The sequence below is a fragment of the Schistocerca nitens genome, chromosome 3, assembly GCF_023898315.1.
Source record: "Schistocerca nitens isolate TAMUIC-IGC-003100 chromosome 3, iqSchNite1.1, whole genome shotgun sequence".
In the NCBI taxonomy this organism is placed as follows: domain Eukaryota; kingdom Metazoa; phylum Arthropoda; class Insecta; order Orthoptera; family Acrididae; genus Schistocerca; species Schistocerca nitens.
The window spans coordinates 638,580,410-638,595,352 of NC_064616.1; the positions used below are offsets into that span (position 1 = coordinate 638,580,410).

At 45.5% G+C, this 14,943-nt stretch overlaps 1 protein-coding gene and 1 non-coding gene across 2 annotated transcripts in view; one reads left to right on the plus strand and one right to left on the minus strand.

Annotated features, from left to right (window-relative positions):
* The window catches only part of LOC126249375 (protein tyrosine phosphatase domain-containing protein 1-like), a 396,740-nt gene that overhangs the window by 116,125 nt on the left and 265,672 nt on the right, over positions 1–14,943 (plus strand). Inside the window, exon 3 of the mRNA XM_049951029.1 lies at positions 10,382–10,497. Coding sequence (XP_049806986.1) covers positions 10,382–10,497 — 116 coding nt within the window. The remainder of the gene's footprint in view (positions 1–10,381; positions 10,498–14,943) is intronic.
* On the minus strand, positions 63–137 carry Trnat-ugu (transfer RNA threonine (anticodon UGU)). The gene has a single exon. It is a non-coding gene; the product is annotated as a tRNA-Thr (tRNA).

Consider the following 14,943-nt stretch of genomic DNA (forward strand, 5'->3'; position numbering starts at 1 on the left):
AATGGACACCCTAGCTGCAAACAGGCGTTGATGTACTTCATTGGGGACATGTTGAAAATGTGTGCCCCGACCGGGACTCGAACCCGGGATCTCCTGCTTACATGGCAGACGCTCTATCCATCTGAGCCACCGCGGGCACACAGGATAGTGCGTCTGCAGGGACTTATCCCTTGCACGCTCCCCGTGAGATCCACATTCCCAACATGTCCACACCACTACATTCGTAGTGCGCCTAATAGATGTTTGCCCATCATACTCATTACTCGTGGCAGATTAATCCACCAAGTCCCGTACGAGTTCGGGCATAGCGTGTGCGTTCGCACAAGAAAGTCAATGGCCGGGAAGCCATATTTTAACTATACATGACGGTAGTATCTGTTCCCGAAAGAACAGTTACCGTGGATGACCATGCAGTACATCAACGCCTGTTTGCAGCTAGCGTGTCCATTTAATTATCATTTCATTTCTAGCAAAGCTGCATGGTCATCCACGGTAACTGTTCTTTCGGGAACAGATACTACCGTCATGTATAGTTAAAATATGGCTTCCCGGCCATTGACCTTCTTGTGCGAACGCACACGCTATGCCCGAACTCGTATCGGACTTGGTGGATTAATCTGCCACGAGTAATGAGTATGATGGGCAAACATCTATTAGGCGCACTACGAATGTAGTGGTGTGGACATGTTAGGAATGTGGATCTCACGGGGAGCGTGCAAGGGATAAGTCCCTGCAGACGCACTGTCCTCTGTGCCCGCGGTGGCTCAGATGGATAGAGCGTCTGCCATGTACGCAGGAGATCCCCGGTTCGAGTCCCGGTCGGGGCACACATTTTCAACATGTCCCCAATGAAGTACATCAACGCCTGTTTGCAGCTAGGGTGTCCATTTAATTATCATTTCGAGTAAGACAATGTTGTAGCCTATTGCCAATGTTATTCAATCTGTACGCTGAGCAAGCAGTAAAGTTCACCAATGAAAAATTTGGAGTAGGAATTAAAGTTCAGGGAGAAGAAATAAAAGCTTCGAGGTTTTCCGATGACATTGTAATTCTATCAGAGACAGCAAAGGATTTGGAAGGGCAGAGTGGATAGAGTCTTGAAAGGAGGATATAAGATGAACATTAAAAAGAGCAAAACAAAGATAATGGAATGTAGTCAAATTAAATTAAATGAGGAGACGCGTGAAGTAGTAGATGAGTCTTGCTATTTGGCTAGCAAAATGACTGATGATGGCCGAAATAGAGAGGATATAAAATGGAGACTGGCAATGGCAAAAAAGGCGTTTTTGAAGAAGAGAAATTTGTTAACATAGAATATAGACTCCATTGCTAGGAGGTCTTTTCTGAAGGTATTTTTATGGAGTGTAGCCATGTATGGGAGTGAAACATGGATGATAAACAGTTTAGACAAGAAGAGAATAGAAGCTTTTGAATTGTGGTACTACAAAAGAAAACTGAAGCCTAGATGGGTAGATAATGTAACTAATGAGGAGGTACTGAATAGAATTGTTTCACAATTTGACTAAAAGAAGAAATCGGTTGATAGAGCACACTCTCAGATATAAAGGGATCACCAGTTCAGTATTGGAGGGAAGAGTGGTGGGCAAAATTCGTACAAGGAGACCAAGAGAAGATTACAGTAGGCAGACTCAGAAGGATGTAGGCTGCAGTAATTATTCGGAGATGAAGTAGCTTGTACTCGCAGTTCGGCGCTAGCAACCGTGCGAAGCGGAGGTCCGATACATCCGCCTGTGCGGCGTGTGCGAGTGTTTGTTTACTTGTGGACTTAGTCTGCACGCGGGCTAGTAACAACGATCATGGCGAACAAGTACAGGAAAACTACATTACGATTCAATTTCTGCAAAGACTACGAACGACCAAAGGCTTTAGCAGTGGAACGATTCATTCGAGAGGACGTCAAGATACCGCCAAACGATATTATCGGAATTCACCTATCCATCGTTAGTCCCACGGTGTATGTTAAGATGGTAAATGACGCGGCGTGTGAGAGAATTCTACAGGCGACAAAAGCAGGTCTCCGATTTTGCCATAGTGACGGGAATGTCGGCACGGCAACTGTAGAACATGCTGGTCTGGGTATACGGACAATACGTGTTTTTGAGCTGCCATTTGAGCTCCCGGCTGACGAAGTTATCGAGGCTTTTAAGCCATATGGCACAGTACATGGTCACACAGCAGAACACTGGACACAATTCGCCACATACCCCGTTCTTAACGGAGTGCGGCAGATCAATATTGATCCTCAGAAGCATGTACCGTCCTATCTGACAATTGGTGGTTGTCGGGCGGTGGTGATTTACGATGGTCAACCACGTACATGTTCTGGATGTGGCCAGGAGGGACACCTCAGGTCGAACTGTATGCAACGGCGGATTACGCAACTGCCTTCAGATGTGCGGGAGCCGTCGCCGGCGATGACAGTACTACCGATCACCTATGCCAAAGCCCTCACTGCTTCCGCTGATGACCGAAAGGACACAGCCCCGGTGGAAGATCAAGATGGCACTCTCCGAAACCTTGTCGCAGACGTCGGGATGACAGAGCATGCTGCTCCGTCGAGCATACAATCTACGGCGACAACATCAGATGAGACCGAACTCCCACCAAGTACACCGATAGTACAAGAAGCAGTTCCAGCCAATACGGATGCTGTTCCGTCTGAAACGCACTCTGAGACGACATCATTAGTTTCGACCGAACTCCCGCCAAGTTCAACGATGGGACTCGAAACACTTCCAGTTCCTACGGATGCTTTTCTTTTGGGCAGCCGTGATTCCCTGCAATCTGAGGACACGGACGGAAGATCACGCAAACAGCGTTCCCCGAAAAGGAGGAAACGGCGGCGTCGCACGTCTCCTCGGGATGACTCTCCTTGCCCCGACGACGATGTGCCTGTGGACCAAGACGACACAACAGCCTCTACGAAACAGGATGAGGCACTGGGAATTGTTCGCTCCGACCCACAGCGGTCTGTCACATTGACGGTAACGGTACGTGGTGATGCTGAAGAGAAATCACAGCCAGTTGGCTCTCCAGACGCAGATGCTGTGGCTATGGACACGAATATATCACAGCCTGAAAAGATGTGGTATGAGGATATTGAGGAGGCGCCGGACGTCATACAGAGGCAGCCGGCACTCACGAAGACGGACTAATAATTGCTGAAGGTGAAGGGAGAGGGGCGAGAGAACGTCTTCTAACTCAACCCCCGGCGCCGGTGCAGGGAGATGTTTTTGCGCCTCGACAGAGTGGGATTCAACGCCATGCGAACCGTATTGCGACGTTAAATATCAATGATGTGCGTTCACCGGCCAAAATACACCTATTGAAGGAAACGGTTTGGGCAACTGATGTGGATATTGCTTTGCTGCAGGAAGTCCACATAGCTGCACTCCCATACATCGCAGGCTACCAATCCTATTCGTCACATGGAGATCACAATGGGAGTGGGGTGGCAGTTTACGTGCGAGATGGCTTCCCAGTGGAAAATGTGTGTTATCTTCCGTCGGCCAGGGGAATGGCTTTCACGACGTTTGGGACACGCATCATCAATCTTTATGCACCGTCGGGAAACAATCGGCGGCGGGAAAGGGCGCGATTTTATGCAGAAGACATTGCTCCACTATTCCATGGACGTTCTGAATGTGTAATAATTGGTGGAGGTTTCAACTGTGTTCTCAGCCAGAAAGACCAATGGCCGCAAGCAAACATCAGCCAGGAGTTGCGAATCGTTATCAACGACCTTGTACTTAGTGACACGTGGGAATTACGACATGGAGCTGCACCAGGATACACCTATGTGACAAGTCATTCGGCGAGCAGATTAGATCGCATTTATATCTCACGGGCTCATGCCAATGATGTCCAGGACGCGGAACGCTGGCCATTGGCATTTTCCGATCACAGCGCTTACATCTGTACGGTGCTTCTCCCCCGTAGAAAGGTGTGGAACAGTAAGGCCCCGTGGAAACTAAACATTCAACATCTACATGATCCTGAATGCCGTCAACGGATCCTTGAGACATGGACGATGTGCGAGCGAAGGGTTGGAAGGTATGCGACGAAGCTTGATTGGTGGCTGACTTGTGCTAAACCGGCACTTCGCCGTACGTTCATCTCATATAGCAGGGAAATGGCAGAATGGCGCCGCCGTACCACCGACTTTTATTTTGCAGCACTGCGCGACCTGGATGATGGCCCGCCGGGACAGGACATCTGGATCGAACGCAAAAGGATAAAAGCTAAACTAGTGGCTTTAGCTCGGAAACATCTTCAGGGAACCATGGTGCGCGCCAGATGTCACGATACGGTAAGGCACGAGATTCCTTCCATGCACCACGTCGTGAATGAACGAAAGCACCGACGACGCGTTTTGGTACGGGAGTTAATCACCCGCGAAGACCGAAGAGTGACGCGTCAAGCGGACATTGTCTCTGCATTAGTCGACCATTACCAACACATCTATCGGGAAGAAGCAGCCTCTTTCGATGACCTCGACCGTATAGCCACGTCCGTCTCCCGTACACTGACGGTGGAAGCCGCGGGAACCTTACTGGAAGCCGTTAGCTGTGAGGAAGTACATGATGCGATCGCACAAGGTGCGTTGAATCGGTCCCCAGGCATTGATGGGCTTCCTGCTGAATTCTATCGCGAATTTCGCAACGAAATGGCACCGCGATGGACGGAAATGTACAACGAGATGTTAAATTCCGATGCGCCTATTCCACCGGCTTTTATGGAAGGCCTCCTGGTGCCAGTACATAAACCGAAGCCAGGAATTACGGTCACACATTATCGCCCCATCACCCTGCTTAATGCCGACTATAAGATATTTGCACGGTTGCTAGCGTCCCGATGTCGTATGTTAATTCGTAGCGTTCTCTCTCCGGAACAGACGACACCGGGTGGATCGGTGAATGTGCAGACAGCTACTGGCGAATGCCGTGATGTGATAGCGCTGGCGAAGGAGTGCCGGCTTAAAGCGGCGATGGTGGCGGTTGATTTTGACAGTGCTTTTGATACGGTGCGCCACAACTATCTGTATGCTGTACTGAAACAAATGGGTTTTCCAGACCGTTTTACTGGTCTCATTAGAAGGATTTACGGGGGCGCACAATCCTTGGTACAGGTTAATGGGCGTATAGCAGGGCCCATTCAAATTCGACGATCCATTCGCCAGGGCTGCCCTCTTTCGATGCTGCTGTTCGCGATAGCGTTGGAACCATTAATTGGGAGGCTCACCAATTCTCTTTCTGGGGTGGAACTACGGGGCTACACCTTCAAATGTCGTGCCTATGCGGACGACCTCCTGCTGCTCGTTCGTTCTGAGGAAGAGGTGAAGACGGTCCTTGAACTGTTGTTGGACCACAGTGTGACGGCGGGTAGTGCAGTGAACATGAACAAATCGGCGGCAATGCTGGTGGGAAGGGGCCTTACGCCGGAAGAAATCAGTCCGTTTCCTTATGTGCAACGATTCCGCTATCTCGGCATAGACTTTACCTCATCTGTAAAACATACTGCAGCAGTTAACTACCGACGTATGTTACAGACAACACGTACCATGGTCCGACAACATCTCCTACGGCGCCTTGATCCTTTGCAGCGAGTCGAGTACCTGAACACTTATGTGGTTTCTCGAATGGTGCATATTTCGCAGATCCTGCCCCTACCACTCACGCTCGGACGTCGACTTCAATCAGCACTAGGCTATTTCCTGGTTCCAGCGTCCCTCACACCCCCGGTGGCGGTGGGCAACATTACGCCACATTTTGCGCATGTCTCAACATTTATCGTGGAACTTAGTTATATCAGAGACGAGCTTCCGCGCACGAGACCGCCATGCGCGAAGGATTTTTATGTTTGGCTGCTACGACGGATAAGTTGTAATGTAATTGAACTGAAACACCCCAGGTTGCATTGGCCGAAGATTTGGAGACATTTGCACCAAAAATTCTTTCCTACCTTCGTTCGGGCACTGTGGTTCTCTGTCGCCTGTGACAAGTTCAACACCCACCAACGGCTCCATGCAATTGGACTAGTGGACACTCCACTATGCCCGAAATGTCACCAAGTGGACGACGACCATCACCGCTTAACTTGTATCGCGGTGGAGGACGTCTGGCTCCTAGGAAGACAGATGGTGGCTTGCTACCTCCGTGTGACCCCGCAACATATTACACCTGCTTCCTTCTTACATCCAGAGAGTGACTACTTTCCGGCGACTAAATCACAGTCGATCATCTGGATCAAAGGTTGGACGATCGCGTACCTCTATGGGGATACTGCCACGTCGCGACTTGACTTTTGGTATTTCTTGCAGCAAGCCCACAGTGAGGTTCATAGATGGTCCCACTATCGGAAAACCTTTGCCAATTATCTTCAGGCAGTCTTCCTTGACCCCCCACACAGTTGGAATGTGCCGGGTGCAGTGACAGCTGATGATGAACCTCACGCTTCTCTCACCACTCACTATGTAATGCACTTACTATACGATGAAATGGTCTATATGTTCCTTTTAACAGAGTGATCCTTCTTGAAAATAAATAAATAAATAAATAAAAACAACATCCCTGTTCCTTTCAATTTGTGATTTGTTTTAAAATCTTTTGTTTTCTTTCTTTTTGGCAGAGGATGCATTTCATTTAGTGTTTGTAAAAAAAAAAAAAAAGTGGTTGCGTACTTTTGTATATAATTCCCTTCTGGGCAGTATACATTGAACGATCATGTAAACTTGTTGTTGATATCAGTGATACTGTAAGTGAACAGACGGCCTTAATTGTAAGTGCTTGTGTGTGTGTGTGTGTGTGTGTGTGTGTGTGTAAGAGAGGCAGAATAAGGTGTTAATTGACATCTACATAACTTCTGTTATAGACTGATAAATGATAAAATTGTGAACGTGCTTGTTGTACACATGTCATCCAATTGAGGCTAAGCCCAGTTCAAGTACTGTATCGGTGAAAGCAGATTGTAATGCTGTATGTTTAAGGCAGTCTCTCGTGTGAAAAAAAAAAAAAGAAAAAAAAAAAGATGGATAGAGCGTCTGCCATGTAAGCAGGAGATCCCGGGTTCGAGTCCCGGTCGGGGCACACATTTTCAACATGTCCCCAATGAAGTACATCAACGCCTGTTTGCAGCTAGGGTGTCCATTTAATTATCATTTCGAGTAAGACAATGTTGTAGCCTATTGCCAATGTTATTCAATCTGTACGCTGAGCAAGCAGTAAAGTTCACCAATGAAAAATTTGGAGTAGGAATTAAAGTTCAGGGAGAAGAAATAAAAGCTTCGAGGTTTTCCGATGACATTGTAATTCTATCAGAGACAGCAAAGGATTTGGAAGGGCAGAGTGGATAGAGTCTTGAAAGGAGGATATAAGATGAACATTAAAAAGAGCAAAACAAAGATAATGGAATGTAGTCAAATTAAATTAAATGAGGAGACGCGTGAAGTAGTAGATGAGTCTTGCTATTTGGCTAGCAAAATGACTGATGATGGCCGAAATAGAGAGGATATAAAATGGAGACTGGCAATGGCAAAAAAGGCGTTTTTGAAGAAGAGAAATTTGTTAACATAGAATATAGACTCCATTGCTAGGAGGTCTTTTCTGAAGGTATTTTTATGGAGTGTAGCCATGTATGGGAGTGAAACATGGATGATAAACAGTTTAGACAAGAAGAGAATAGAAGCTTTTGAATTGTGGTACTACAAAAGAAAACTGAAGCCTAGATGGGTAGATAATGTAACTAATGAGGAGGTACTGAATAGAATTGTTTCACAATTTGACTAAAAGAAGAAATCGGTTGATAGAGCACACTCTCAGATATAAAGGGATCACCAGTTCAGTATTGGAGGGAAGAGTGGTGGGCAAAATTCGTACAAGGAGACCAAGAGAAGATTACAGTAGGCAGACTCAGAAGGATGTAGGCTGCAGTAATTATTCGGAGATGAAGTAGCTTGTACAGATTAGAGTAGCATGGAAAGCTACATCAAACTAATCTTCAGACTGAAGACCACAACAACAACATGTCACAAAACGGTTACACGATCTATTTTATAATGCAGCATTCCAACTGAAATATGAGCACCTACCGTAACAAATAGTGACTGTAACGGCATATTTGCTTGTAACCAAAGTAAAAAATATGATACGAAATTTTTCTTGATTATTCTGGTAGTTGCTTTGCATCTTCATTTTTACTCAAAAAACGATGCGCTACTAGAGAATTACAAGAATGTTCATTTAGGTGCTACTACGTGTATTAACAAGGTTAAAATAACCTTCCTTTTTCTACTTGCCACCTTCCTTCTTCACTTATTTAATGTGACCTCCGATGTAGATGACAGGGTAGATGGTTACTTTACTTCCTCCTTCACTGAAGATGCTGTGAGAGAGTGATTTGCGTATTTCTAACGCTATGAAATATTCACTTAACCTGGCTCAATCATCTTGGGCGGTATTCGTGAGAATATTTCTCTGCAAGTATGCCACATCTTGACCTGCACACGAATCCATTTTTCTACCCACGCATAGGTTACTCTGGGTCGTAATTGGAAAACTAATATGTTGTAACAGAATAATTCCTCAATTTTACCTTATCCTATCTGCAACAAATAGAATAGGTGCTGTCTAAAAATTTGCTCTCGACTACATTTTAAACTGAAACTGAACGTCACCTGTGGAAAGCATATGCGAATTAAGCATTCGTAAGTGATATAAAATACAATATATTTTGAGAAAATGTCCATATAAGGCATCAATGATAGTAAAATGTCGGGCACTTTATTGTACGGAACTGCAGTTTAATTAACTGGTCCATTACCACGCTGACTATCAGATACAGCGTTAACTATATTCTCACTTGGCGCACTTCTACTCTTCATAGTTGTCATAGTAAGTTTACTTATATTCACTGTTGCATGAATTTCCACAAGCATATTCATATTGCTTTGCATCCAGTCTTGTTAGTAATAAATTTGTTTCGTAGAGAAACTTTTGCAGTAATACCTATACATCTTGTTAATTGGTACGCTTAGAAAATAAGAATCGGTCTATGCACATGGTTTTGCTGTAGTTTTGGGTGTGCTTTGTAAATCAATCAGAATTTTGAATAAATAAAAAGCAAGATGATGGCTCAAATGGCTCTGAGCACTATGGCACTTAACTTCTGAGGTCATCAGTCCCCCTAGAACTTAGAACTACTTAAACCTAAGGACATCACACACATCCATGCCCGAGGCAGGATTCGAACCTGCGACCGAAGCGGTCGCGCGGTTCCAGACTGTAGCGCCTAGAACCGCTCGACCACTCCGGCCGGCAAAAAGCCAGATTATTTTGGGTATTACCTTCCGAGACAAATTAAATCAGAAACGAGAAGACAATTAAAGATGATGTTTCTTTTTGACATGTTGTCTAGGGTTCGTTTAACCATTTGCCGATTTGGACCAAATCTTTATTTACTGAAGCAATTCCTACTGTTTCCTGTGAAGTATATTTAGTAGGCTCTGTCCTAATAGAAAGTAAGCGTGGTTCCTTTGTTGCAGAGGGTACAGAAACGTGGACACACTAATAGATCCTAAAAAATATAAAATTATGATTTTTATATGTATTTCAGCATTAAAATAATTTCATTGTTTTGTTCACTGTCTTACAGCATATTTTTTCCACGATGCAGCACATTTGATCCACAGATTTTATCGCTGAACTTTTTAATAATCGATATTACTGACTTCCATGTACCTTTTACTGAATGGTATGTCATGTCTATAGCTACATCTGTACTCCACAAGCCATAGTACAAGGTGTGGCGAAGGGCATTATTGACCCCTATTCTTTTCGCATATGGTTTAGGAAGGAGAACGACTGTCGGATGCCTCTTCATAGACCAGAATATCTCTAATATTAGCGTCATGCCCATTACACAAGATGTATTCGGGAGGCCGTAGTGTGTTTCTTCGTTTGTCTTGCATCTTACAGTTTTGAAATTTTAAAAATAAGCGTCTCTATGATGTATATCAAAATTTTACTGTATTATCGAGAAAATGAAAAGAATTCAGTATTTTACTTATGTAGGATGTATATTTTTAAATTATTTTGTTTAAAGAGAAAATAAAAATTGAGATAGGCATCGGCTTTAGAAAGCTCCAAATGCTTGCCATATTAAGTATCGCAACTATGAAAGGGACAGCTGAACGGCTTTACTTCTAACCCAGTTCAGTAGCTTCTGAAAGCAATTAATCTCGATAGGAACCTTAGTTTTATTAGCGTACATGAAGAGGGAGCACTTCGCGTTTTAACAACAAATAGTAAAAGTCTGTATTAATTCGTGAACACGCCATTATCCTGCTTTGTTGGTTTACCCACAGCCTCGGCATCAAGTCGATCATAAACCTGCAGCAGCCGGGAGAGCATGCCAGCTGCGGCCCGCCTCTGGAGGACTCTGGCTTCACGTACCAGCCCACTGCCTTCATGGAGAGCAACAGTAAGTTCACATACGTGCGTCACTGTCTTCAGCTCATTACCAGTGATATTCCATAAGTGGCAAAAAAGTGTCATTTCCTTTTCATTATTATGAAGACTACTGTTTCACGTCCCATCGACGACTATGTCATTAGGGCCGGACTACGAACTCTTTTAGGGAAGAATGAGCAAGGAAAACGGCCGGCTGCTATTGAAAGGAACCTTCTCGCCATATGTCTGAAGCGATTTAAGGAAACCAAAACCTAGATGGCTGGACGGGGATTTGAACCACCGTCCTCCAGAATACGAGTCCAGTGTTTTCCCACTGCGCCCCTTACATTCGAGTTTTCCTCCGTGGCGCGTTACTTCTTAGTTTATATCTTTGTAGTTTTGTCCCTTCTCAATGTTTTACTCCTAGACCTTTCCTCTCATAAACTCTTTGTTTTATTCCATATTATATTAATTCACAGTGTAGTAATTCGAGTGTATTACATTATCCTAATTTTCGATGGAAAACAACGTTCTGATTTCTTACGATCCTTGCGAGCAAACTGCTTCAGGATTGTGTGTGTCATCGTTTCTAGAATAAAACTTATTTTCCGTGTTCACAGCATGTCATTTCCCCTATACCCACAGTAGGTACAATCTCTTCCGTTGAGAACGTTTTCTCTCTCTCTTTCTCTCTCTCTCTCTCTCTTTCTCTCTCTCTCTCTCTCTCTCTCTCTCTCTTCTTACTTTCTCTCTCTCTCGATCTATCTTATAAAGAGGAAAACAAATGCTTTATCTAGAAATTTTAGCTTGCCCACAGTTACTGAGCACAATAAAGCGTGAATCACCTAAAAGTTGCGCCGCAAATATTGCGGAAAATGAAAGTGCTATTGATGTGCAGTTTCCACGAAATGGATTGATAGTGAGGTGCTCGTATTGTTAGCCAAACAGTAGATTGTAATAATATTTAGAAAGTGTGCTTTTTGTGCAAACATACACCTTTTTAAGTGGAACAATGCCTTTTGACATTAGCAGACTAAAAGCAGAGTAAACTAGAATGTCAGTGATGTTTGTTGCAGGATTCTAGTGCGAGTCGTTTATGAAATATCATATTTTGAAAAGTTTCTACACCGACACTTGTACAGTACCTGTGGCAGCACACAATGAAGAACAACACAAGAGCATACAATGGTTATATGGATTCTGACCATTAGAGGTTGTGTTCAGAATGACCACCGGTAGCGGCAATGCACGCTTCCGGTCTGGTATGGAACGACTGCTGCACACGTGCTAGCATTTCAGCGGAGATGTCCTAGCAGGTTGCAGTAAACGTCGTTACGTATTATCAGGTGTAGTTGGCATGTCCTGGTCGACACTGTCTGTCAGCTTTGCCCTTAGAAACAAGTCTAAAGACGTCAAACCCTGGGAACACACTGACCAAGGTGCAGGTCCTCTGCGTCCAATGCAACGATTTGGAAACAATTCGTGAAGATATGCTGTAGTACTTAGTGCACTATGGGCTGGACAGCTACCATGTTTGTACCACAGGTTCTTCCTAGTTTGCAGAGGGACGTCTTCCATCATCCGTAGAAGATGGTCTGTTAGGAGGTTGCCATACTTGTGCATATTCAGTGTTCCGTATATGAAAAACCGGCCTATGAACACCACATGTTTACACTCCATGGACGCTGACGTTCCACCTGAGGAAGCCAGTGGGGATACTCAACAGACCAATAGTGTATGTTTCGGCGGTTTACCTGGCCATGATTGGTAAATGTGGCTTCATCACTAAACAAGATACATGATACATCTAGAGTATCCTGTTTTAAAGCGCACGTACAGAAGTTAACACGAGTCTCATAATCATTTCCATGCAGCTGTTGGTGGAGAGAGGTATGATAGGGATGGGACCTATGTCGAGCAGCGCGGTGTTAGCCGAGCGGTCTCAGGCGCTACAGTATGGGCTGTGCGGCTGATCCCGGCGGAGGTTCGAGTCCTCCCTCGGGCATGGGTGTGTGTGTCTGTCCTTAGGATAATTTAGGTTAAGTAGTGTGTAAGCTTAGGGACTGATGACCTTAGCAGTTAAGTTCCATAAGATTTCACACACATTGGAACATTTTCTGAACCTATGTCGATGTCTCGCAGAGGACAATTGCCTGACTCATGCCACTTCCTCGTGTGATTACGCGGGAGCTAACGTGCGGATCAACTGCAACAACAGTAAAAACATTAATTTTTCCCACCTCTATCGTCACTTATTCCTTTCTGTTACGTTATCTAGGTGTTACACTAACACTACCACGTAACTTCTTAAACGGGTTGACCGTCTACTGGAATATTTGCCGCATACACCATACAAGAACGAACTATATTCTTCCTACACACTCCATGCACCATGAAAGTGTCGGCTTTTTCTGTATTGGCAAATCCCATCGCCTACTCACAACCTACTGCTTGAACTGTCACGCACTAACTGACTAGCAAGTCGCAGTGCACTCAGGGAACACGCAAGCACACTGTAAGCAAACATAACAACGTCGTACCTAGCAACTAAGGTTGAATGGCACAAACAAGTGACAGTGTGGAAACTTTGTATGGTACGATGTATCGTAAAGAACTCGCACTAGAATCCAACAACAGACACTATCGACATTCTAATTTACCCTACATTTAGTTTGTTAATGTCAGCAGGTATTGTTCTATTTAAAAAAGTGTATGTTTGCACAAAATGTACACTTTGTAAGTATTATCATGATCTGTTTATTGCCTAGTAATACGAGCCCCTGGCTACCAATCCGTTCTATGAAAACCGCACATCAATAGCAATTTCCATTTCCGCAATATTTGCGTTGCAAGTTTTAGGTGGTTAACCCTGCATATGGGACAGCGACATACACACACGAGGGTTGGAACTTTAATAGTGGCAACTATTTATTTACAGCTCGTACAAAATAGATACTTGTTTCAAAGTTTTACTGACCTTCAAAGTAGTCACCAGCATTGTGTATAACCCGTTGACAGCGATGTGGAAGTCGTAGGATACTCATAGCAGTGCCAGTTGTGTTGACAGTTCGAGCGGCGCGGTCTATTGCCCGACGAATTTGTAGCAGTGCCGAATACCGTGAAGTGTTTCCTTCAGTTTAGAAATCGAGTTGAACTCACGAGGGCTTAAGTCAAGGGAGTGCAGTAGGTGATGACATTCTCTACAGGACCTGACCATCATTTTGCAGGACAATGCTCAAGCACGTTCAGTGCAAGCTGTTACTGCTTTGTTTGACTGATGGGGCTGCGAAGTGCTATACCACCTACTGCACTCCCCTGACTTAAGCCCTCGTGAGTGCAACTCGATTTCTAAACTGAAGAAAACACTTCACGGTATTCGCTTCAGAACTGCTACAAATACGTCGGGCAATAGACCGCGCCGCTCGAACTGTCAACACAACTGGCACTGCTAAGGGTATCCTACAACTTCCACATCGCTGGCAACGGGTTATACACAATGCTCGAACTGTCAACACAACTGGCACTGCTAAGGGTATCCTACAACTTCCACATCGCTGGCAACGGGTTATACACAATGCTGGTGACTACTTTGAAGATCAGTAAAACTTTGAAACAAGAATCTATTTTGTACGAGCTGTAAATAAATACACTCCTGGAAATGGAAAAAAGAACACATTGACACCGGTGTGTCAGACCCACCATACTTGCTCCGGACACTGCGAGAGGGCTGTACAAGCAATGATCATACGCACGGCACAGCGGACACACCAGGAACCGCGGTGTTGGCCGTCGAATGGCGCTAGCTGCGCAGCATTTGTGCACCGCCGCCGTCAGTGTCAGCCAGTTTGCCATGGCATACGGAGCTCCATCGCAGTCTTTAACACTGGTAGCATGCCGCGACAGCGTGGACGTGAACCGTATGTGCAGTTGACGGACTTTGAGCGAGGGCGTATAGTGGGCATGCGGGAGGCCGGGTGGACGTACCGCCGAATTGCTCAACACGTGGGGCGTGAGGTCTCCACAGTACATCGATGTTGTCGCCAGTGGTCGGCGGAAGGTGCACGTGCCCGTCGACCTGGGACCGGACCGCAGCGACGCACGGATGCACGCCAAGACCGTAGGATCCTACGCAGTGCCGTAGGGGACCGCACCGCCACTTCCCAGCAAATTAGGGACACTGTTGCTCCTGGGGTATCGGCGAGGACCATTCGCAACCGTCTCCATGAAGCTGGGCTACGGTCCCGCACACCGTTAGGCCGTCTTCCGCTCACGCCCCAACATCGTGCAGCCCGCCTCCAGTGGTGTCGCGACAGGCGTGAATGGAGGGACGAATGGAGACGTGTCGTCTTCAGCGATGAGAGTCGCTTCTGCCTTGGTGTCAATGATGGTCGTATGCGTGTTTGGCGCCGTGCAGGTGAGCGCCACATTCAGGACTGCATACGACCGAGGCACACAGGGCCAACACCCGGCATCATGG